Source organism: Erithacus rubecula (genome assembly GCF_903797595.1).
Source record: "Erithacus rubecula genome assembly, chromosome: 23".
NCBI classification, from domain to species: Eukaryota; Metazoa; Chordata; class Aves; order Passeriformes; family Muscicapidae; genus Erithacus; species Erithacus rubecula.
Genome location: NC_136675.1, coordinates 6,544,556 through 6,570,133, shown reverse-complemented (window position 1 = coordinate 6,570,133; position 25,578 = coordinate 6,544,556). Strand labels below are relative to the sequence as shown.

The 25,578-nt window shown below is 45.8% G+C and overlaps 1 protein-coding gene across 1 annotated transcript; it reads right to left on the bottom strand.

The window, feature by feature from the left end:
* On the bottom strand, window positions 1-24,808 carry CLIC4 (chloride intracellular channel 4). Its single transcript, XM_079325619.1, has 6 exons — window positions 24,630-24,808; window positions 8,875-8,984; window positions 4,369-4,494; window positions 3,505-3,611; window positions 2,189-2,370; window positions 1-1,528 (listed from the first exon to the last, which is right to left on the bottom strand). Exons 1-6 carry the CDS (start codon window positions 24,699-24,701, stop codon window positions 1,364-1,366), a joined length of 762 nt encoding a protein of 253 aa, XP_079181745.1. The 5' UTR covers window positions 24,702-24,808; the 3' UTR covers window positions 1-1,363.
* Window positions 24,809-25,578: the final 770 nt, after the last annotated feature.

The window sequence follows — 25,578 nt, the reverse complement described above, 5'->3', positions numbered from 1 at the left end:
TTGTTTATGATGGTCTTTTAAAAATAAACTAGCAGTTTGTTTCATGCATCAAAACCATTAACTTTAAACAAGAAAACTATTCCCTGGTTTAGAAACATTTGAAAATTGCTTTTAAAAAAAAATTGTAGTGCTATTCCTCAGTGTTGCTGTAAAAAGATTTTAAGTATAGTAGTGCAATGATTATGAGTATGCAAAACTGCAGTCCAGGTGCACAGAAACAACTGGGATCAATATTCAATGGGAAGGACTGGATTCCACCATTTCTTTACAGAATTCCCAGATATCCTTTCAGGAAAAAAAAAACCAAAACCCTACTATCATTTAAGGCAAATGTTCTTTTTAAAGGTCACTTTAGCTTTCTTCAGGGAAGAAAGGGCATGAAAAGGTTCCCATTTCATGGCTCTCAGTCCATTTTGCATCACTCATCATTGCACTGCTATTCCAGAGTTAGGACACTACAGGTTCCATAAATTTGGGCTAGGACAGAACAGATTTTTAAGTAAAAATCACCAAAAAAGACCTATACAAAACAAAGGCTCTTAACTACCAAAAAGAAAGCCACTTGCAATTCTTAAGGTGAGCAGAGGGCAGCTTCCAACTCTGCTGTTTCCTGATGGGAAATCCTGACAATTATTTGTTTGCTGCAACTCAAAATTCAGACAATGCAGGTGTTTAAATCTCCTCAAGCTCTTGAAGACACAATAAACATCAACTCTGAGCTTTGAGCTTCCTGCCCCAGCTCTCAAGCCTGGATTCCAACTTCCCTGATGCTGAGCTCATTCAAATCCAAGGTTCACATTGAGTCCATTCTCAACCACTACAGTGACTTCAAATCCAAGAGTTTAAAAACAATAATACAACAAAACAAACCAACAAAACGTTGCCAAATATTTTGCAAATGGCTCTTTTGGATACTAAGTTCCCTTCTCTATGTAAATAGGATAGACAAGCAGGTACAGTTCAATGTGTCACAGATCATCTGGAAAAGCAATAAATTCCAAAATACATAAATATTCCGTGTACCATACAGTGAGACAGGACCCTAAACCAATTCCTGGACAAATCATGGACCAAATGTTTACAGAGAAAAGCAGCAGGGGGGCAAGACAACCCTTGACACAAGAATCCAGAGTCACCCCAGTGCCACAGGAACACGACTGCATTGATCACAGTGGGAGGCTGGGAGAGGAGGTGAGGAAAAATCAAAATAATCAGAGTCTGAAACTTTAGGTCATGACTGTACCTGGTCTATCCAGCGTGCCTGGAGTAACTGAGTTCATGCACATGGCTATGGGATAGAGGAGAGCAGTCTGTTAGAAGCATTGTTATGGGAAATGCAGGATGCATCCTCTGCAAGTGCTGGTTACTTGGTGAGTCTCTTGGCTACATCACTGTAAGCTATTTCAATCTCCTTGTCTCCAGGACAGGTGTTGGTGAACTCATCCCTGCTGTAAGCATTTGTCAGGTATCTCCAGATCCCTGTCATCTCCTTGGGGATCTCAAAGTTACGGTATTTTTTGGCCACCACCTGGAAGGAAAGAATTGCTTTATGAATTTATATCCTGAACTTCAAACACTTTTTCAGCCCTGGTCACTCTCTTGTGAAGTTTTCCTTCCTATTTGGATGTTTCCAGAGGTTGTTCCTGAGGGCTGCTCCTCCTGCCTTGCTCCCTTTGGGGTTTGTCCTCAGCCAGGGAACTGTGCAGGCAGCAGAAACTGAGCCTGTGGCTCCATCTGCAGTCCAGAGCTGGCACAGATCACACATCACTGCAGCAGGGAGAGCAGCCAACCCCACTGATGTGGGCACACCTGCACTCCTGTGGTTATACCCCAGGCTGCCTCTTCCAAAATTCCAACTTGGTTTTTTTTTATACAATCCCTTTATTTCCCACTGTGCCATTGACTGTTCTGGAGCAGTTTTCTCTATAGAAATGAGCAGACACCCACTCCAGCCATTGCTGCTCCCCTGATCTTCACCTTGGGAGCTCTGCAGCTCCCTGAGACCACAGGGTCAGTGCAGGGAAATCAAACCCTGTGCTGCCCAACCTGCCCACAGCACTGCCCAGAGCCCTTGTGACTCAAACCTCACCCAGTGCAGTCACAGACAGCTGAAATTAGCTGGCCTCAGCAATGCCACAAGCCATAAACATTTCCTCCTGCATTTTCCCTTGGAAGGCCAGGGTTTTACCTTGACAATGTGCAGTTTGGGCAGCAGGTTGCAGTCAGCCAAGGTCATCTCGTTGCCATCCAGGAACTTTCTGGTGGAGACTGTGACATCCTCCAGGCTGTTCTCATCAATCTCATCAGGGAGAGGGGAGTTCAGGTACTCATCCAGCTTCTGCAGGGTTTTCAACAGGCCACGTTCTAAGGCTGCACAGGAAGGGATGAGTGCAAAATAAACATTCAACTGAGACTGCTACCAGATCTGAAATACAAACCCCACATCCCTGTGCTACCCACAAACTCTGAAGGATTTGTAACCCTTGGCCAGTTTTTGTGGCCACAGCACTGCTGGAGCTGCCCCTGTGCTCACCAGAACACTGAAACTGGACCAGAATCTCTTTAAATATCCCACATATGCAGGTTATTTAAAAGCTGGCTGATACAAGAGTTTGCACTAATTTAAAATACTGTAAGACTGCCCACAAGGGTTTATTTTTGGTTTAAAAAGTGGCTTATGTCAGTTTCTTAAGACTGTGCCTAACTGGCTTAAACTGATTAGAATTAAGCTATGCTGGGGTTTATATACATTTAAACATAATCTGTTTAATGTCACATGCTCAGCAAACAGCCCTGACCAAACCCAGAGCAGCCAGGCTGGTGCTGGAGCACAGCAGGGTGTGGAATGCAGCAGCAGAGGGCAGCACATCCCATAAAATCCCCCTTTATTTCCCAACTGTTTACAAATATTTTGCATCTCTCCCTTAGAAATGTAGCACAAAGGAATCCTGATTCCTTAAGTTTGGTTTTCCCTCTAAGTCCTTGGAGGACAAAATTGATTTGTATTGAAATATTTAAAGTCCCAGCTGTGAGTTCTTTACCACTTATTGATCCCTCATGTGAAATCTGTTTTCCCTCACACTGAAAGGTTTTAATCCTTTAGTGGAAGTGACACAAAGTAAACACAGAACTCTGATGGGAGCCCTCAGTCTTAGAGAGGTGAAATGAGAGCAACAGATGCACAAAAATTCAACCATTGGGGCATGACACAAACTCTGCCTGAAATTTGCTTCTGGATGTTGAAATATTTTTCCTTCATTCAAGAGTTTTGAGAGGCTGTTGCACAGAGAAGATCCAATTCCAGGGATATTCACAATCCATGTACACCCCACTGAAATTCTGGTTGAACTGAAGTTCTCTTTCAAATCTTTGACATTAAATTTAAATAAGATTTTAATTCATGAGACTCTCAAGTGTCCACCAACATGCAGCTGAATCTGTCAGGGAGGCACTTCCCACAGAGCTGCTCTGAAACACAAGACAGGGAAAGCAGGAGTGACCCACCTTCATTAGCTTCTGGTCTAGAGTTCTTGATAAATGCAGAGAATTTGGCAAATATATCCATCCCAGCAGTGTTGGATTCTGGATGCTTTGGTGAGAGTTTCAGGTACCTGAAAAGCAGCAAGGAGCAGATCTACAGCACATTTAGCAGAATGGTGCTCACTATCTATTAACTAGCACAAAATGGCACTTTGATACTAATTTATCCTTTTCCATAGTTGCTTCTGACATTTAGTGTCACACATTAAGGTTTTTAAACCCAGCACTGCCCAGAGGGACACCAAAGCTCATTCCTGCTCTCTGAAGCAGACTTTTGGTACAAGCAGAGTGTCTGAGGCAGCCCAGAGCTCCCTTAATCCACACATCTGTAAGCAAAATTCAGGGTTTTCCATTTCAATTATCATCAGAGAATTGTGGAGTGCACATTTTTAACAAAAGTCTGAAGTTTTGCCATGCTGAAAAGACAAAACAGTTCAGTCTGTTAAAGGCAGTGTCTGGGTCTGCCTGCCAGCTGAAGAGCAGAAAGCCAAAAGTCTGGAGAAAGTTTAAACACTTTAAAACACATTCTCACTTAGTTTAGGACTGGGTTTTGTACAGCAGACTCATCTCCATTTGCATTATTTGGACACAAATGTGCCTGTCACCAAAAGGAAGGGTTTGAAAGTGCAGAAAGGATGACTGGGGTATACAGGGATAATTAAAAACTAATCTTAAAGAGAAAGCAGCTGAAGGGAGGAAGGTGTGACCAGCAAGAACCATCTTCCATGACTTCAGTTTATTGATGCTGAAGAACATCTTAATTAGGGCAGAAATCCCCTGTGAGAACTGTGCCTATCTGAGGTGACAAATTATCAATTTAACACTTACTTGGGTGGGGCCAGAACATCTTCCAGGAACTCTTCAATCTTGTTCACATCTGTTCTCACTTCCCCATTGTATGTGATGAAGGGTGGGTGAGTGCCTGGAGCCAGATTCTGAAGGTCTGCTGGTTTCCTGGGGTGAGATGCAAACCCATGAAGTGTAAGCAGGGGACAAAATTTCATTGCTACAACCACAAAAGCACTGCTGAGGTTTTGACATCCTCAGTTTTAAATAGACACCACCAGTTTTCTTTCTAAAAGTGAGTTTACAACTAAACATTTTGAATAAACCTGCTAACAATTAATTTAAAACAGTGAAAACCAATCTCCTCCTACCTCTGGCTGTGTTTATTCTCAAATCAATACCATGTTGACTCAAAGAGGGTGATGTCTACATCCACCTCTCCCTCTCTCCCCAGCCCTACAGAACAGTTTATATATAGCATAATCTGTGCTAATCCTCCCCCCTGACACAGAGCTGCTCTGCAAAGCACCAACTCTGAGCCAGCCCAGTGTATAAACCATTTATTGTGTGCCCAGAGTTTGGTTCCAGGCAGGCTGACAGATGTTTGAACATCGTGGTTAAAATGAAACTTCAGTTTCCTCCAGTGAAAAAAAGTATTTACAAACAAGAGCAGCACACCTGGGAGAGGAATCCCAGGCTTAGAGAGAAACAGCAAAAAGCTGAACTACTCAGCCATTTCTGACTATTTCTAACTAACATTTCCCTCAGTAGAGCAGCCTGGCCACCAGCTCCTGCTGGCCCCTTGGCTGGAGCAGAAGCCTGAGTGGGACTGAGCCTTGTCCATTGTGGCCACGTTCCTGAGCAGCTCCAGGCATGCAGGAACTGGATTTACTGGAAACTGCAACTGCAGCTCCAGAAATGCTCCAGACAGGGAAACTAAAGTGGTGAGAGCACAGGGCCAGTCCTGCAGAGCAGCTGGACTCTGCACTGAGCTTACAAGTCTATCTTGTTTTCCATTAAGAACCCCTGGAGAATTTCACACTGTCCCTTTTATAGAGCCAAGGTGTGCTCACTTGTAAGACTGAATGAGAAAAGTGATTTTCATACTTTAGAATATTCCACACCCTGCTGTAAGCCATGAATACAGGAATTGAACTCTTCTCAATTTTGTTATTTCTCACTAAGAGTTGCCAGCACTCTCTCACTTTTAGGATTTCAGGTCTGCCATCGGGTAATGCTTTAAGTAGCTTAACACTTCATTTAAATACAGCTTTGGAACTCCCAACAATTACAGGAAGTCATCGTGGCTCCCTTCCAGTTCCCCATGTTGGCCAGATAAAATTCCTCAAAAGGAATGTTATTTTAAAAACAAACAGGGGCAAGACCACTGGATCTGCAGGGACACTATCAAAGGCAAGCTTTAATTCAGAAACACTTTATTCCAAAGAACCAAGCAAAAAAGTTTTCCAAAGAACCAGAGTGCATCTCAGAGCACTTGATTCATGCAGTCAGACCACCTGGATCTTTCAAGAGAAAGCAAGCAGAGATTAAAATCCCCCAGCTCAGGCCCAAACATAACTCAGGGTTTGATTTGCAGTGTGCTGCTGCTGCCAGCAGATTCTGAACCAGCCCTTGGAGCACAAACACACAGGAACAGCCTCAAAAGGCTCAGAGTACAAATTCCCTTAACAGTCAAACAAGAAAGCAATTAATGTTACAGTCAAGTTCTACTTCAGAGATAAAGCTGGAGAGCTGAAAAAACAAACCAAACCCAAACAAAAAGCCTTTTGTAACCACTCCAAATAATTCCAACATGGTTTGTGCTTACCCCAAAGTTTACCAGGGGTTTTGGAGGCAGGGCCACATTAATTATCTGGCCATCCCTACCCCCAGAACTAAGGTGTAAACACCTCATGGCTTTGCCACAAACCAGAATAGTAATTAGCATGCAAATGATTTCTTGTGGAGCAAACTCCAGCCCCCAAATGTAATACATTTTTATAAATTACACAAATACTGCAATGAGGATCTGAACTGTAACATGGGGAAAAGTCAGCACTAAAACCCCATTTCCTCAGCAGTGGATTTACCTCTGGGTGGTCTTAAATATTTCATTTTAATATTTCCTATCATTATTTTAGCTTTGCCTGTCAAAGGAACTGCAAAAGCTGCAAATGAGATGCTTCAAACAGGATTTCAGCACTCAGCTGAAGGCAAGCTGGCCCTGAGTGCTGCTCCAAGCCCAACAAATGGTTTGTGCACTGCAGCCCCCAGAAGAAGGCAGAGCTCTGAGCACTGAGATGCTGCTGCCCAGAAGGGAAGAATGAAAGCTCTGTGTGCCCAAAAGAGAGGAAGAAATGCCTGATTCCCTGCAGAGGGTGGGACTGCCCTCCTCCCTTGCCTATGTGCATATTTTGTGTGTTGAGAGCAGAGTGAGAACTGCAGAATGTGCCTTTGTTGTGCAGCTCTGCAGGGCAGAACTCCCCAAAGCAGCCTGAGATTTTCCTGTGTCCCAAGTCCCTCATTGTGAACTTTTGTACCCAACCATGACCTTTCCAGCCTGACAGACAGACAGAGCTGGCCTTGCTGCTCTGCAGCACTGACCTTATGAGGCTGAGGCAAGAAAAGCCTTTTTTTTCTGCTTTTGGCAACAAAATCAATGCAGTTGTTTCAAACAACTCCTGCTCTGCTTTTGGAGTTTGTGTCTCACAGGAGCAAAGAGCAGAGATGGTGGGATGGAATAATGTGCTCATAAAAGCAGTTTCTTGTGGCAATATTAAGGCCCCACCTAACATCTATTATCATTCTGGTGGTGATAACAAGGGGAAACAGCCCCATGGGATATCAAACATTTCCTGGTGAGCACTTGGCTGGATGTGATGATCTGCAAGCTGCACTGCTCTGCCACTGGATCAATCCACAGTGTTCAAGTTGTATTTATGGACACCTAAAATCTAAAAGGAATTAAGTTTGTATCAAAATCTGTCCCAACCTGAATTAGCTTCAGTGCTCCTTTGTTTCCTTTCCCAGAGAACCCCTTCAGTGCACTACACAAAGGTGATTTATTTGACCTATTCCCCTGCAGATCTTTAATTCTGCACTTATTTTGTGTTTACCCCTCCTCAACAGAAAAAAAAAAAAAAAAACAAAAAAAAAAAAAAAAAAAAAAAAAAAAACTGAAAGAAAGCTTTCCTTGTGTAAGGAAGGTCAACTTTAAACATCTGCAAGCAATTTATAAGCTAAAAGTTAAGTCCTACATCCCATTCCCCCATGCAATTAACTCCAAGTTGCCAAGGGGACACAAAATAAAGCCAATTCATCAGGAATATTTGGCATTTTAATGATATCTACACTGGTTCAGCAATAAAAAACCTTCCAAACCTAAAATATCTCTGTCCACCTTCTCCTCCTGCCCACCCCAGTAACTGCAATAGGTTAAAGAGCCCCATCATAAAAGGAAAAGGAAATCCCAAATTGCAACAAGCACAAGTTTTGCTCCTGGCTTTGCACAAACCACAGGCAGGGCTTGGTGGAAGATGTGACATATTTGTTTTATGAGGCTGGCAGCACCAATATTTGCAGGGAAATCCCAGCCTGGCCAGAAAAGCTCTTTGAGCAGCTCCAAATGCACCCAGAGCTGACAAAAGCTGCTTTCTGCTCCTCACCACACATGGAAATCTTTAACACTTTAACAGCAACTTCAGTGATTTTTAAAATCTAAACAAATCACCTCCCTCAAAAAAAAAAAAAAAATCCCAAGAGGTTTAAGTGCAGCAGGGTGATTTCTCCTTCCCTCTGGACTCAGTGCAGACACTGTTTCTGTTGGCTTTATTCCTGAAATTCAGGTTTGGAGGCACTGGCAGCCTCCCCTCTCTGCAGAGCTGTGACCAACAGTTTTCCATCAGTGCAGGGAAAACATGACTTCACACCCAAAGCAAACACAAGGCTCCTGCTGAAATTAGCACTTTCAGAAAAAAACAAGAATGTCCAGCCTGAGGAAATGAAGACTCCTGAATTCACTTTTCACTGGTTTTAGCCACCAAGGTACTCATTTCACAGAGGAGCAGTTATAATTTAGGTGACAGCATCTTGATTTATCTGGCTGACACTGAACAAAGGCAGAATATTCTACATTTTCTTCCTACCCATTTCACTTGGATTTACCTCATGGGCAGTGTACAATAATCAAAATTATCTTAAAAACATTAAGAGAAGGAGGAGGCTGCCCAATGTTTGTGACAATTACCCATCACTGGAGATTTGATTAAAAATATCCATCTGTCCCCACTCAGGAGATCTTGATGTGAAATCAGTAGAGTCAATATTTGGTTATAAAAGACTTTGTGTGAGTTTTACAGAAAAACATCACTGAACAATCCAAGAGAACTTACCAGACCCATTATTTTTGGTTAAACCATCAATGAATGCACTTTTACACCCAGCTTGCCTCAGCCATTTAATTTCAGAAAAGCAGCCTGTAAGCCATAAAATCTCTGTTCCAAGGGTGCTGAAAACTCTTGCTGCTGCAATAAATCCAGTGTTTCTTACCTCTTCAGGTCCACTGTTGTGACACTGAACACGACTCCCTTGAGCCACAGGATCATGAAGAGCCTCTGGGAGAAGGGGCAGTTGCCAATGCTCTCCCCATCACTGCCAGCCTGCAGGACAGAGCAGACATCAGTGTGGGAGGGCTGAGCCACCTCTCAAACACTGCAGCACCTTCAGTTACAAACACACAGCACAACAAACTGCCACAGTTGGGAAATTCTGCTTGTAGCTGTTAAAAAAAAAAAAATTCTAAGCAATATTTGAGTTATCTTTGGAACATCCTCTTCTGAGCAGCCACACCTGCTAGTGGCACTTCTCCAATGTCAATGCTGTTCTTTGCTCTTTATTATTCTTTTTTTCTTCCTTCTCCAAGGCATAGCTAATTAATTGGAGTCATCTTCCAGCTCAGTGCTTCTATCTCTCCCTGTGCAGTGCTCCAGGGAGCCAAGTGCAGCCAGGAACTGAGAATTGATTGTACTGCAGGTGTTGTGAGGAAAGAATGACTGTGAGTACATAGAGACTTCACTGACAATTAAATAATATCCCAAAGGCACTTTTGATAGGCAATTTATCAATCAGTCTTTGTCCTAGAACAACAAAGGCCCAATAGAAAGCAGCAGTGAGCTCCCCAGGGATAGCACACATCTCATCATCACTGACAATGAAGGATGCATGGAGCTGGAAAATTTTACTTTTTACTGGGTTAGAATGAGGCACTGGAAACCTTTGTTATAAAATTCAGTCCACTGAGAACTGGTTCAGTACTTAAAGCAGCCAAATATGTCAGATTATCCTGACATGTATTTTATATTAGATGAGTTTCAATGGATTTTGATTATTATTATTATTATTATTATTAGAGTCCCTCCAAGAAAGATTTTCAACGGGGCAACTCTCAAAGTCTGGCCAATTGTTTCATCATCATAGTGAGGAGAATTCAAAAAGACTTTGCAAGTTAAGAAGAGTAACAGCAGGATTTTCAAAGGTCAGGAAAAGAGAAAGTTTTTCAGTGAAACTGTGTTAAATTCAGAAAGCTGTTTTGGGTTTTGTAAAGTCCTTTGCAGATAAAGCTGAGTCTCTCTAACAGCTGTTGCAGATTTATAAATTAATTAATGTTCCTACAGCAAATGGACTCATTTCTGCAAGTGTCCCTCCTGTCAGAGTTTCCAAAGACCTGAGTGACAGGGCTGTAAATACAGAGTCAGTTTTCTTCAAATCTTTATTAGTGTCATTAATGAGAACTTGAAAGAGAAAAGAAGTTGTTCTGCTGCCATAAATCACAAATTGCCTGCTTTATCTTAATGGATTAAACTCTGCCATGTGTCATGAAAACATCCAGAAAAAGGAGAAATAGAACCAGTGTGGGAACTGTGCCCTGCACTCTGTACCTGTGTGAGGATCCCAATCCCAATCCCTGCACTCTGTACCTGTGTGAGGATCCCAATCCCAATCCCTGCACTCTGTACCTGTGTGAGGATCCCAATCCCAATCCCTGCACTCTGTACCTGTGTGAGGATCCCAATCCCAATCCCTGCACTCTGTACCTGTGTGAGGATCCCAATCCCTGCTCTCTGTACCTGTGTGAGGATCCCAATCCCAATCCCTGCACTCTGTACCTGTGTGAGGATCCCAATCCCAATCCCTGCACTCTGTACCTGTGTGAGGATCCCAATCCCTGCTCTCTGTACCTGTGTGAGGATCCCAATCCCAATCCCTGCACTCTGTACCTGTGTGAGGATCCCAATCCCTGCACTCTGTACCTGTGTGAGGATCCCAATCCTGCACTCTGTACCTGTGTGAGGATCCCAATCCCAATCCCTGCACTCTGTACCTGTGTGAGGATCCCAATCCCATCCCTGCACTCTGTACCTGTGTGAGGATCCCAATCCCAATCCCTGCACTCTGTACCTGTGTGAGGATCCCAATCCCAATCCTGCACTCTGTACCTGTGTGAGGATCCCAATCCTGCACTCTGTACCTGTGTGAGGATCCCAATCCCAATCCCTGCACTCTGTACCTGTGTGAGGATCCCAATCCCTGCTCTCTGTACCTGTGTGAGGATCCCAATCCCAATCCCTGCACTCTGTACCTGTGTGAGGATCCCAATCCCAATCCTGCACTCTGTACCTGTGTGAGGATCCCAATCCCAATCCCTGCACTCTGTACCTGTGTGAGGATCCCAATCCTGCACTCTGTACCTGTGTGAGGATCCCAATCCCAATCCCTGCACTCTGTACCTGTGTGAGGATCCCAATCCTGCACTCTGTACCTGTGTGAGGATCCCAATCCCAATCCCTGCACTCTGTACCTGTGTGAGGATCCCAATCCCAATCCCTGCACTCTGTACCTGTGTGAGGATCCCATCCCAATCCCTGCACTCTGTACCTGTGTGAGGATCCCAATCCCAATCCTGCACTCTGTACCTGTGTGAGGATCCCAATCCCAATCCCTGCACTCTGTACCTGTGTGAGGATCCCAATCCTGCACTCTGTACCTGTGTGAGGATCCCAATCCAATCCCTGCACTCTGTACCTGTGTGAGGATCCCAATCCCAATCCCTGCACTCTGTACCTGTGTAAGGATCCCAATCCCTGCACTCTGTACCTGTGTGAGGATCCCAATCCCAATCCCTGCACTCTGTACCTGTGTGAGGATCCCAATCCCAATCCCTGCACTCTGTACCTGTGTGAGGATCCCAATCCCAATCCCTGCACTCTGTACCTGTGTGAGGATCCCAATCCCTGCACTCTGTACCTGTGTGAGGATCCCAATCCCAATCCCTGCACTCTGTACCTGTGTGAGGATCCCAATCCTGCACTCTGTACCTGTGTGAGGATCCCAATCCCAATCCTGCACTCTGTACCTGTGTGAGGATCCCAATCCCTGCACTCTGTACCTGTGTGAGGATCCCAATCCTGCACTCTGTACCTGTGTGAGGATCCCAATCCCAATCCTGCACTCTGTACCTGTGTGAGGATCCCAATCCCTGCTCTCTGTACCCCCATCCCACTAAACTTTACTTGGCCCACTGGAATCCAAACCAGAGCTACTTTAGAATCACAGAACTGCACAAAAAGTTGTTGAAAATTTCAGGCATGGCACTGACCTGTAGCTTGCATAAAGCTCTATCCTCCTAAGCCAAAATCAAAGTGACCAAAAAAGGTCAAATGATTTTACTGACCCCAAAACTCTCCTTCTCTCCCAACACAAGTGCAACATTCAAAGTGAACAACCAAGCAACAGCATCTGCTTCAGTTTAAGCCAGGCTCTTTGGATTATTTGAGTCAGAAGAAGGGATTAGAGCCCAATAACACTCAGTGCTAAGAACAAACCCTGATGCACTCCCAAAGCCCAACAGCCTGAACACAGCCCAGACTTTTCTGTCTGCAAACGTTTGTCCCATTTCTGCTCCAAAAAGTCCCAAGTTATTCTGAGCACATACTGGAAAAGGAATGCACTCAGAATGCCAAGAAACTTCAGCTCCAGTGCTCCGGAGCCAAGAAATTCTGCTCTGTAACTGTTTGCCCAGAGGCCCATTCTGTGTCTGTGCTTGATGCCCCTCCCCAGCAGCAGAATCCAGCTCTGGATCCTCCCTCAATCCTAAATCCTCCCTCAGTCCTGGATCCTCCCTCAATCCTGGATCCTCCATCAGTCCCGGATCCTCCCTCAGTCCCGGATCCTCCCTCAATCCCGGATCCTCCCTCAGTCCATGGATCCTCCCTCAGTCCCGGATCCTCCCTCAATCCTAAATCCTCCCTCAATCCTAAATCCTCCCTCAGTCCCGGATCCTCCCTCAGTCCCGGATCCTCCCTCAGTCCTAAATCCTCCCTCAGTCCCGGATCCTCCCTCAATCCTAAATCCTCCCTCAATCCTAAATCCTCCCTCAGTCCCGGATCCTCCCTCAGTCCCGGATCCTCCCTCAGTCCCGGATCCTCCCTCAGTCCCGGATCCTCCCTCAGTCCATGGATCCTCCCTCAGTCCATGGATCCTCCCTCAGTCCCGGATCCTCCCTCAGTCCTGGATCCTCCATCAGTCCTGGATCCTCCATCAGTCCCGGATCCTCCCTCAGTCCCGGATCCTCCCTCAGTCCATGGATCCTCCCTCAGTCCCGGATCCTCCCTCAGTCCCGGATCCTCCCTCAGTCCCGGATCCTCCATCAGTCCTGGATCCTCCCTCAATCCCGGATCCTCCCTCAATCCATGGATCCTCCCTCAGTCCATGGATCCTCCCTCAATCCCGGATCCTCCCTCAGTCCCGGATCCTCCCTCAGTCCCGGATCCTCCCTCAGTCCCGGATCCTCCATCAGTCCTGGATCCTCCCTCAATCCCGGATCCTCCCTCAATCCTAAATCCTCCCTCAGTCCTGGATCCTCCCTCAGTCCCGGATCCTCCCTCAATCCTAAATCCTCCCTCAGTCCTGGATCCTCCCTCAGTCCCGGATCCTCCCTCAGTCCCGGATCCTCCCTCAGTCCATGGATCCTCCCTCAATCCATGGATCCTCCCTCAGTCCCGGATCCTCCCTCAATCCATGGATCCTCCCTCAGTCCCGGATCCTCCCTCAGTCCCGGATCCTCCCTCAGTCCCGGATCCTCCCTCAGTCCCGGATCCTCCCTCAGTCCCGGATTCTCCCTCAGTCCATGGATTCTCTTCCCACAATCACCACTCCTGGCTCTGATTTTCTCTGCTAGAACAGAGCTGTGCTGGCAGTAAACTCCAAACTTTCCATATTACAAGAATATTCTGAAATCTGTCACGATTTGTCCTGCAGAGGGTTAATCACAGAATAATTGTTCTTTGTCATTGCCTTGTACTTTAATTCAGGCCATAAAATTCCAGGATGTCTTTGGTGTCTAATCCTCATCACCATCAGAGTAAAGTAAATATTAAATGTTGACTTCTTTGCACTAACCTCAGCATAGGTTGTTATTTAACAAGGTTATAGTCATTCTATACTGAGAAGCTTTGGGGTTTTATTTCAAATTCTTTTTAAAACCAGTCTAAAAATCTTTACTGCCAGTAATACTGGAAATATTACCAATGCCAACTGCCTGCAATTAGGGCTAATTTCCAATTCTTCCCTCACCCACTGAAGGATATGTATTCAAAAACCTCACCATATATCTAATTTCACTGAATTTCAGGTTTTCAATTGCAGGGATTAGGACCAGACAGAAGAAAAGTGCCACACCTCTCCCACAGTGAAGAAACATGGAATTATTCACTTGTGTGTTACCCTCTGTAACTGAACTGAATTCAAAAAACTTCTGAGGTGGCAAAAAGGACTTTTGTTAACTGTAAGACATGGCCCAGGGAGAGGAGAGCACACACCCACCAGAGCACTGCTCCACAGCCTTCTATGAAAACAAATAAAGCTATTTTTAAAGAAACATTAAATAGGAAAGGAAGTTTAAAGAAGAATGGGAGAGTTGCAGGCAGTAACACAGAGCAGCTGCTCATTGAGCACCCAGCCTGGTTTATCACACAAACTCCTGGCAGCTCTGCCCCTTTGGAAAGGAAAAAAACCCCAAAATTGACTTATCTGCAAGTCTGAAGCCACCTCCTCCCTTTCTCTTCCTCTGAGCAGTGATTTCATTCAAATGAAACTGTTTTTCCAAGAAAACAAAACCCCAGAGAGTACAAGTAATCAACCAGCTGTTTGGGTGGCTGAAAAAGCTAAGGAAAGGGAAAAAAATTCACTTAAATTGTGAAATGTTTGTCTTTACAGCTGCATAAAAATTAACCTGAGTCCTGACAGGAGAACCTGTGTGGATTTACCTCAGCAAGGGAGTGCTGAAGTTTATTGCAAAGCTAACAAAAAACCAGACAAGCAAAGAAACATTCAAAGGGCACAAAATTCTTCTTATACAGCACAGATCTGAGAATTCTAGAAATCCTTGGTCCCAAAGATTTTTGCAAAATTGTTTCAAATATTAACCAGTTAAAAGGAACCCACTACAAGTTTCCCAAACTGGGTCAAAATAATAGAGTCAAAGTGCATCTGATAAGCAATGAAATACAGCTCAGTCTCTGCCTGCAAAAATAAAACAAAAGAAAGAGCAGAACACCAGAAGACCATTTCTTAATTTACTCAAAACTTTCAAGAGAATTTCTCCCAGATCTGAAATACCAGAAGTGGTAAAAAGTTTGTATGAAGAGGGATAAAGACATTTTAGAAGCATCTCATGGAACACTTTTCAGTGGAGCCATCTGAGTGCAGCACCAAGGAAATCCCCACTCCAAGTGGGAAATCTGCAAAATATAGAAGAATAATGTTCCAGCCAATAAAGAGATTGAGGGAAAATGAAAATAAATGAGAGTGTTCAAATTCTGAACTCAGTAATCTTGAAATATGTCTTGAGTTTTAACAGTGAAAACCAAACCTGCTGAGAAAACTGCACGAGCAACCCAGCATGAGGCAAAGCCATTGCCTCAAACCAGCAGATAACAATCAATTTTGCATGTTTAATGAGCAGTAAGCTCATTCCAAAACTGAGTAATTAATAATAATCCTTTAAGGATTACTGTTTTGAGAGGAAATGGTTTAAGGTGAGCTAACAAAGCCATTCAAGTGAAAAACCTGCAGCTGAGATAAAGGACCAGAGGATACAGTTTGATGTCCCACTCATGAAAAGGGATCTGGATCTGCCCAAATCCTTGGACCTTTATCTGGCCAAGCAGAGCCAGAATTCCCTGTGCTGATTGAGGGAGTTTGCAGATAAGAGCAGAGGATCACACCCATGGCAGAGTGACAGCAATGATGGAACAAACACTCCCACTGTGCCATTCACCATCCCAAGGCTCCCTGGGCATCAGGAGCCCCGGGGTGCTCTGCCAACCTTAAAGGCTCCCAGTGGCTCCAATATTGATGAATATTGATGTTTTCCTCTTATTCAAACAGCAAAACAAGTGACAAGGTGATAAGGGCTGCAAAAGCTTATCTGCAGTGGTGTTCACTCCTCCCAGCCCTGCAGTTTGAGAAGGGAGGTGGTTTGTGTTTTTAGGGGAGGAACAGGTCAGGCCCTGATTAAATCCGGTTCAACCAGATTTAATTGAGGGCTGAGTGACAGGGACACTTCCTGCTGTCACCTCTGCCTGTCCAGGACAGGCCACAGCTGGGGCCACCACCCCCAGGGCAAAGCTTTTCCTTCACAGGCTGAGCACACACAAACAGAACTTCTCAACACAGGGCTGACACAAAGAACTTCCCTGCCACCATGAACAAAACCAGGAAAGGTGGGAATTAGGGAGAAAAAACAACAGCACATCCTGCAGAGGGTTCAGGATGTCACAAGTGCCTTTAGAAAGTGAATTTTTCATTTGGTAACTGTGTGAAGGTAAACTTTCAAGTCACAACCACCACACCCTGCCCAAATTTGGCTCTACTCAACTACTAAGGCTGTCACTGCTACTTTAAATAGCCATTCCTTTGAGAAAAACACAGGAAAATGGGAAACAAAAAGCATCAGGTCAGTGCTCACACCTGGAATTCTATAAGAGAATCAGCCTAAGATAATTAGTGTATATTTGCTATATGCTGACATTGACACACCCAGGGCAAAACCAACCTGAGTTACCAGTGCCTCTCATGACCCCTGGCCCCATTTTAACCAACCCAAGTTCCACTTCAGCTGAAATTCCTTTAAAACTCAAGAAAATACTTCAAAAAATAATTAACTCAGGTCCCTGTGTTTACTTGAGATCTGGCCCTTTCAGCAGGGAAAGGAATGTTTGTCAGCCCATCCAAGCTGCCTCTTAAGCCCTTACCTTTGATAAGCCCCCACTGTGTCACACTGCACTGGAACAGGCACTGACCATTTTAGGATGATGCTATTTTTAGCCCTGTGATGCTGTTCCCAAGAAAATAATTAGCAGATTCATCCTGCACATTTTCCTGCAACTCCTGCTCATCACTGCCCAATTCTCACTGAAAAGCTTTAGGAAAATGCTGTGGGATCCTCATGATGTATGGAAGTAAATTCACAATTCAGCAGAATTTAATTAAGTGCTTCTAGTCCTCTGAAGAACAGGAATTATTCCATGCTCATCCTTTGGGAGAATCAGATGGAGAGTGCCAAACCTGGTTTAAATACAAATCACCATTTTCTTCAGTGAAGAGATGAGTTTAAAGACAGGAACAGCAACCCCTGGGTTTATTGTGGACAGACTCAGGACACTTCCTGCCCTGGCACAGAAAAATCCAATTATTCACTAATGGCACAATTATTCACTACTGGCACAAGCCTGGCATCTGTGCTGTGGCAATACCTTGAACAGAGAATTGCTGCTGAACAAACCCCACAGATCAGAGGGGCCACACTGATTAAAAGGTGCTGGGTGACATCTTGACACAACTGCAATATTCTGGGAAGCAGAGAATTAACCCTGCAGCACTGAGGGTTTCTTTCACACTGCCTCAAAGTTTGGGTGTCCAGCACATAAACCTAGAGCAGGAATTGTTCATGACAGTGATTCTCTCTCCCTGGGCTTATTAAATTTGTTGAAGTACAGTGTGTGCCTTGGCTGGAGCCCAAGAGCCCCATTTCCAAACCTCCCCCACCAAATCACAAAGCAGCAAAGTGAGAGGAAAGAGCTGCAAACTCTGTCACTGGGGCTTGGAAGAACTGAGTCAAATCTGCATCTGTGACACTTCAGAGCCCTTCAAACCAACCTCTGCCTGTGCATCACTGCTGTGGGACAGGAAAAGCCAGAGCTGTGCTTGTGGTATTTTATAATCCCATTTAGAGAGAGGGGCTGTGCAGATGAGCAGAGAGAAAAAGCAAGAGCTGCTCCAGCTTCACCCTGGGCTGCTCCTCCTTGGACTGAACCCTCCCAGGAGCTGCAGAACTCCGAGGAGTTTCAGGTCAAAATCCCAGCCCAAAAGGCACCAGCTGGGAGCTTCAAAAGCTGCTCAAAAACACAGGATGTGCAGCTAAAAAACCAGAGCTCAGCTCAGCCTGGGCTGTGAGCAGCACTGCCCACACAGGGAGGTGTTAATGAACACAAACTGCCCAAATTCTCCCCCAAACCACTGCAGTCCTGAACCTCAGAACACTCAGAATCTCTAGGGTGGGAACATTTTGTGAGACCAGAAGTGGGGCTGGAGTTTTATTTCAGAATAATCTCTCTCCAGCACAAGCCAAAGGCTGAATCCCCCCTGCCCTGGGGGATGGGAGCCCAGTTTCTCCCCTGGGATCTGTGTCCTGATCTCCTGAGTCCCACAGCACCTTGTCACCTAATGCAGGAATCACCACAGAAATCTCCTTAGGCTCACTTGGATTTTATTTTTAGATAAAACCACGTAGAAAAGTTATTTCCTTCATTTCAGAAAAGCAGCTCTCCAAAGCACAGAGCAGCAAAGTCCAGCCAAAATAGTGAAGTTCCAAAAGAGCCAAAAAACCTCTGAGGCTGGTCCAGTAGCTCTGCCTGATCCCATTAGCTCCTCTGGGGAAAACACACAGATATGACTTCACTCCTGGATTACTCCCCTATATTTAGTTTATTCCTAATATGGAGATGCAGTGTGTGCAGAACTCAGTCATTTCCTTTCCTCGGGTAAGTTCCTTGCCCTTTGTGTGGCCAACAATAGAAGGAATAAGTCTGAACTCTCTGAGAATTCCCACACAAAGATGTTTGTAATTAACACTTTATGTTTTTCACTTCAGCAGAAGCAAACACCTTAAAAATCCACATTGTGTCACTAATGTATTTGATCTGAATTAAAAATCCCAAACTACTCAAAGCAAGTTTAAAAAATCAACTGTTTTGAGGGTTTTCTTTCAGGGAAAAAATATTCTAAATAAAGGATTTAAAGCTCCTGAAGTTAAACCTCTATTTAAACTCCTATGAAGACAACATAATTTTGGGTTTGGGTGTTTTTATTGCTGAAATATACACAAACTTAATATCACAAGCATCTATTTTAAGCCTAAAACTATGTTATTCCACACTGAAGAATATGCAGGGGGGAAAAAACCCAAAGCTGATTAGGACAATAAGCTGTTTGTTACAGGTTATTTACCAGGAACTTTGAAGATAAAAATCAAATTAGATGGATAACAAATACAGATGTAAACTATTTTTTTCATGAACCATCAATTTGCAACCAACCACCACCTTAATTAAATTTTGTTGTCTTAAACAAACCAAGTGCCTCCCCTGGCAGACAAAAACCACCTTGTTTTCTCCCACACTGTCCAGTTCAGGCTTTACAGAACTGCACTGCTCAGTTCACTGGGAAAAGAGAACATCTACCAAAACAAGGCAACAAATCCAATTACTGCCAACTACAGTTATCCAGTCTTAAAAGTCCTTCTTGTGGATTTTTAAGTGGTGGGTCCAGCCTGGCCAGAAGTTGGGGTTGATGCAGGAACTGTTAAAAAGCTTGCAGGCCTTGAGTTTGTCACATCACAAGAAATGTTTTATTTAAACACAATCTGAGCACAAATGGTGAGAAATAACAGTCCAGGGCTTTCTTTTTGGTGTTTTTTTTTTCTCTTTGAGCTAATGAACACTTGAAAAAAAATCAAACTTTAGAGTCCAACAGTCACTTCCCAGAGTACACAGCTTACTGTTTAGCTTGGAGTTCAAGGAATTCCCCAATTAGATTCTTCCAAATACAGATTTCTGGAAGGGACAAGTCAGCCTTCAAAAATCCATGACTAGTGTGCTCTCCCCACTGCAAGGCAGACAGAATCCAGAAGTCCTTCCATGGCCAGGATGAGGTCAGGATGGCCAAGAAGGAGCAGGCAGTGCCATGAGTCACAGCCTGGGAGGGGGATCAGGAGCAGCTCATCCTGTCCCACTGCCAGATCAGCAGGGCCTCCCACTCCCTCCCTGGACTGCTGCAAGGATTTCTCTCTTTTGTTACTTCTCAAGTATCTTCATGTCCTCACAAAATTCTCTTTAAACAGGCTCTCACTGTCTTGGTAGGTTTTCACAGGAATTCTGCTGTTCACAGTGCTTGGTGAGCTCAGCAGTGACAGGCTGACATCCAAACCACCAGGACAAGGATCCTCAGCTTTCCTTTATCCCTGACTCTGTCAGACCCTAAAGTTTGCCCCACAAAGTGTTGTCTGACACACAGACTGTTCCAAACCTCAATGCACACCCTGAGAAATGGCAGCTGGGAGAACTGAGGACAGATCTGTGCTTTGTGGCAGGGTCTGTGCTGCAGGAATGTGTCCATGGCACGTGTCCCATGGAGGGAGTGACTCACAGGGCTCTGGCCACACAGCCCTACCCGTGAGCTGAAATTTGGGAATTCACAGGTTTTAGATCCCTCTGAAAGGAAAGGAGAAGTGCCTGAGTGTTAAGATATATTTAATCTGCACAGTGAAACATGAATTCTCCTGACAATTAGAGCTGTCAGGATGTTAATCACTGGGAAGGGGAGAAGGGATGCCAGGAAATACAACCACTACTCAGAAGCAACTCCTGACTGAAGGAAAGCTAACTCATCTGTGTAATCCCTCTGGAAATTATTGCCAGGAGGTTTTAAGCTTACTTACCAATTATTTGCAAAAAAAATATTAACATTTACACTTGAGACCATCTCTGTACTTTTAGCAACTCTGTACCAAGAGCACCAGATCCTGTATCACCAACCAGACTCAAATGAAAAAGCCAAGGATGTTTTTGTGGCTGCAAGGACTTTCCCAGGCAGAATTTAAAGGAATTACAGTTTGTTGGCCAGAGCAGAAAAAGGCCTGATTGATACCCACTGGGCACAGGATATAACTAAATTGTTACACCTCAGTTTACAAAGGACTCCTTTACAACACTCCCAAGAAATAACCCTCACATGACATTTTGCTGTCTGCACCAAGCACATATCAAAGGCAGGCTGAGGAGGTTCTCAGCTGCTGAGGTTACATCAAACCCTCCAAGGATGATCTGGTGCATAAGGAGGAGACTTATCTAATAAGATTATCAAGCAATAACCCTGGCAAGACTATCTCTGAGAGGCAGCACTGCATGTTTGCAGTCCTGTTATTTCCTTGTACTGATGTGCCTTTAAATTGTACAGCTACTTTGTGGGTGAAAAAAAATAAATAAATAAAAATTGATGACAAAGAAGCTCAAGGATGGTTTGCTATAAACCAATGTACAGAGCTCCAAGGGTTGAGAAAACTCCAAGGGAATGAGCACAGGGTGGGACAAAGGCAGAGCTGGATCCACACAAATCCAGCCCATGGAGCTGCTGCTCACATCCCCTTCCTGCCACAAAACTGACCCCAAGCCTGGAAGACAAAGAGTTCACCTGCAAACCTCTGCTGGGTTCAGGTATACAAGTGGAGACAAGCTTCTGCTACAATCACTGTGAGTGCTTCAGAGGGGGGTATTCATGAAATGGGCAATCACATTTCAGACAATTCCAAGGTAAACAGAGAGTAGACTTTATCTGATTTTCAACCCAGGTGCCCCATTTCGCAATGACATCTTATTGAGAGCTGCCAGAAACCCAAGGTCTGATTAATTAGCAAGCACACACACGTTCTCCAGAGGAGAGGGGAGACTTTCCTCACTGCTTCTCCATCTGCTCCAAGCCTTGCCGTGCCAGCAGAGGTACACAGCTCTGAATCTCTCATTTGTGGAGCTTGTTCCCTTGAACACTGAGCCTGCTGACCCTCTGTTCCTCACCTCGCTGTTAGCAGAGGATGCAATCACTGGGTGCCCCCCAGAACAGCCAGGGCTGAGCTTTCAGCAGCTCCATCCTCACACACTCCCCCCAACAGGAACTGCACTGGCAGTTTTGTAACTCTGTCCTGTGATTTCCACAGGTGACTGGGTCTATTTGACCAAGTCACTTCACCACGGTTTTTATTTACAATAAAATTCCACATACCATCAATTAAAGCTCAGCTATTTATTCCAAATGACCTGTCTGAGCTGCACTCAAATCCCAGAGCTCAAGTTTCTCCGAGCACATCCACCACAGACAGTGCAGCCTTCACTGCTCTGAAATGCCACTAGGGCACATAAAAATATTCCTGTTAGACAATGGAAGCCTCCCTCTTCAATAAAACATGGAGCAGACGAGGAAACAAAATGAAATCAGATACACCACTGGTTTTAGCCTAATCAGCTCTCAAGAGAAAAGACTCAGAAAATATTTACACTTGGTTTAAGAGAAGACAGGCAGCCCACCAGCTCTGGAATAAAAAAGTGCTGAAAGTTTTCATTGTGACATTGAGAAACAGATTCCCCACTGTAACAAATTTTCTTATCTAAGTACCCCGATCCTGGAGTTCTCCCAGAAAATACAAGTAACAGCACATCGATACATTGTCTTGTGGGAAAAAAAACGCATGAATTTGCTGGTGACAACACCCCGACAGAATAATTCCCAAAGGAGCGCAGCCATGCGTGTGCTCCTCCCCAGGCCGTGCCCATCCTATTTCCTTACTGATCACAATTTAATAAGGCTCAAACCCCGCAGTTGGGGCACGCAGCCAGAAGCCTTTCTCCTGCTTCACAGGTTTGTTTCTCAAGCTTTAATCCCTACCTTTGTTTCATCTCGGCTCTGGCTGCTACAATCCTTTGTGCTCAGGTCATGCAGTCACCGCCCCTGGGCCGTGGGGCTGAGAGCTCGAGTTTCTTCCAGAATTTTTCCCACTACCTATGCCTGAAGAGCTGCTCAGGGCACAGGGAGATTCCCAGGCATGGCTTGAAAAGTGATTTTCTGTGCAGAGAAACTCACAGTAACTTCGGATTTTTTTTTTTTTTTCTAGACTGCACCCACAACCACGTGGAAAAACTGTGAGTGTCCCATTCACAGTGGAAAAAATAATCGCTAAAATCCAAATTTAGTGTTTCTCTAGACAGACACTGTTGGTTCTCTTCAAAAAACATATTCTGCTAGCAATTTCCGAAGTGAGCATCTAAGTGAGTCAGAAAACAACGTTTTATTTGCTTCACAAAAACACTGTCCTGATAATCCCCAACAGCTTCAATAAAGTGTGGGACAGGCAGCAACACCCAGGTGAAAGAACTATTTTGGGTCTGTCTGCTGGGGCTGGGGTTTGTCCTTTTTACAGGAAATAACTTTTACCTGAAGATCGTGAAGGCAGGCAAGAATAACTTCTTATTTTAACCTGAACTTTATCCTTAGGGCAGACAATGCTCAGCGTGCAGCAGTCATCCATAACAATGGCAAAAGGTTTCCTTGAGGGAAAAAATCCTCACTGATAACCTCAAATTTAGCCTTCTTCACCCATGCCAATAAAGAAATTTCAACTGAAAAGGACAGGAGAATTCCCTGATTTCCCCCTTGCATATCATCTCACAGTTTTATTGGTCCAATTCTGATTTAATCAGAATGAACACATATCTCTCAAAACTATTTTTATAGCTTCTTCTATGCCACTCCTCATGCATGAAATATTCTCTTTAAACACACCCACAAAGCTGATCTCCCTCTGCCCCCAAATCATTGTGCCATCAATCACTGCTCCAATTTGTTTAAAAATAAGAAAAATCAGCTGACGAACTTTAGGACAGATGAAGATAAATTGGCATCTTATATTAATGATCCGCTGCTATAAATATTTCAAAGTAATCTGTAACTTAATTACTGCAGTTGTAAGTTCTAACCTCCTCACTAAAAGCCTAAATATTCTGATTAAAATCAGGTCTGGAATTCTCCACTGCAATGCTCACTCCCTGTGCCCCATTACTGCCACTTGATACTATTATAAAGAAGTATGAAAAAAGGAAAAATTCATCACTTTTAGGGTATCATTTAAGAAATAAAATCTATATTCAATAACTTATTTTCAAAGCTCTAGCTGGAAATTTTCACGTTTGTCATCGCTGCTTTTACACAAAGCAATTCCCAAGTTCCCAGATGAAGAGATCTCTGATTTTCTCACCGCAATTGGAAGAAACTTCATCTGAAGCATTTAAATACTTTTCTGCAGAGGCTTTCATTAAAGGACGTTTAAGCACAGAAAGAGAAGATTGCACGGATTAATTGGCGTTACTTTTGATATGAAGTAAAAGTAAGATGCTGCATCACCCAGAGCCCCGGAGGATGCAAAATATTGCATCATACAGCAATAAATGAATGCAAAACATGTGGAGATACCATATGGTATCTTTGCCAGATAAGGGCAGTACAACACATGCTCATTCTTCTAGTTTGGATAAAAACCCTGGCGTTACTTTACATATTGGCTTCCCGTCACAAGCAGCAGACTTTAGTGCGGGGAGCGAGGAGTAACCGGCGCTTTTGGTGCGTTTTTGCCGCTTTGCTGCGCGGGCACACAAAGCCGAGCCAGGGCGATCCATTGTGCCAGCGCTGCTGCCCCGCGCCCGCCCGGGGAATCTTCCAGCAAAAAGCACTCGGACCCGCACTTTTCCCCCACCTTCCCAAAAAAAAAAGAAAGAAAGAAAGAAAGAAAAGTGACTTTGCTCGCGGTCCGAGCGCTATCGGCGCGCCCTGACTCACCGCGGCTCCCGCACTCCCCTCGCCGCGCCGGGCACACGCCCTCGGCTCTCGGCCCCGCTTTTGTGCCCGGGAGCCGCCCCGGGCTGCTCGGGGGGTGCTCGGGGGCTGCTCGGAGGGGCTCCCCGCGCTGTGCCCGGCGGGGAGCGGGGTTCGCTCCCTGAGGGAGCCGTGAGGGGACCCGGAGCCGCCGGGCGGGAAAGCGGCGGGAGGAAAAGCGGGGGGAGCGCCCAACGGTCGCGGCGCGCGCGCTCCGGCGCCCAGACGGGACGAGTCTCCCCCCGCCGCACCTCCCCTCCTCTCGGCCGTACCTTGACGAAGAGCTCGATGACCGGCTCCTTGTCGCCATCCTTCAGCCCGTTGACTGGCACGGACAGCGCCATTGCTCTCGCTGCTGCAGCCCCTGCCCTGCCCCGCCTCGCCCGCCGCTGCCACAGCCGGGACGGCGACGCCGCTCCGCTCCCCTCACCCGCCCTGCGCGCGACTGAGCGCGGCCCCGCCCCGCGCCCGGAGCCCGCCGGGGCCGCGCGGGGGTGGGCGGGGCCGCGAGAAAGGGCGGGGCAAGGATTGAGGGGGCAACGCTGAGGGGCGTGGCCTCGCTGAGGGGACAATGCTGGGCAGCGCCGAGGGGCGTGGCCGCCGTGAGGGGACAGTTGTGAGGGGCAGCACCGGGCATGGCGGTGGCGGGGTCCCCTCAGGTTCCCCGCGGTCCCCCCATGGCGGTGGGGACACCCCCGTGTCAGGCGGGAGGCACCGCCCGCGGCTGGTGGCGTGCTCGGTGACAACGTCTGGGAGCGGCCTTGGCGGGGCCGCAGCCCTGTGGGTGTCCCACTCCGCCACCGCCTCACCCTCAAGTGAAAAACTTCCAACCTAGAAACTTCCCCCTCACAGACCACAGCAGCACGAACTGCTTTCCTGGCAGGGGGAAAATCCATCCCAGCAGGCAGTTGACTCTCCAGCCTAGTTTTCCCCTCGCTGTTAAGGTCAGGGACTGAGGAGCAGGGCAGAAAAATGTGCGGGAGAATTGGGTGAGACATCGGAAAGAGGAGAGCGCTCTTTCCATCCAGCCTTTCCCTCAGAGCAGCAGGGCCGCCATCACACTTTCCCCGCGCGGTTCGCGCCTGCCCTCGGCAGCAGAGCGGCTCTCACGGCCCGGCGCTGCCGCCCTCGCTCCCAGTCCTTGCCTTCCTTTGGGAGCCCAGACTGTTTTTAATAGTCTGAGTCTCGGCAGAGCCGTTCCCAGGGCAGGCCGCGGCTGTG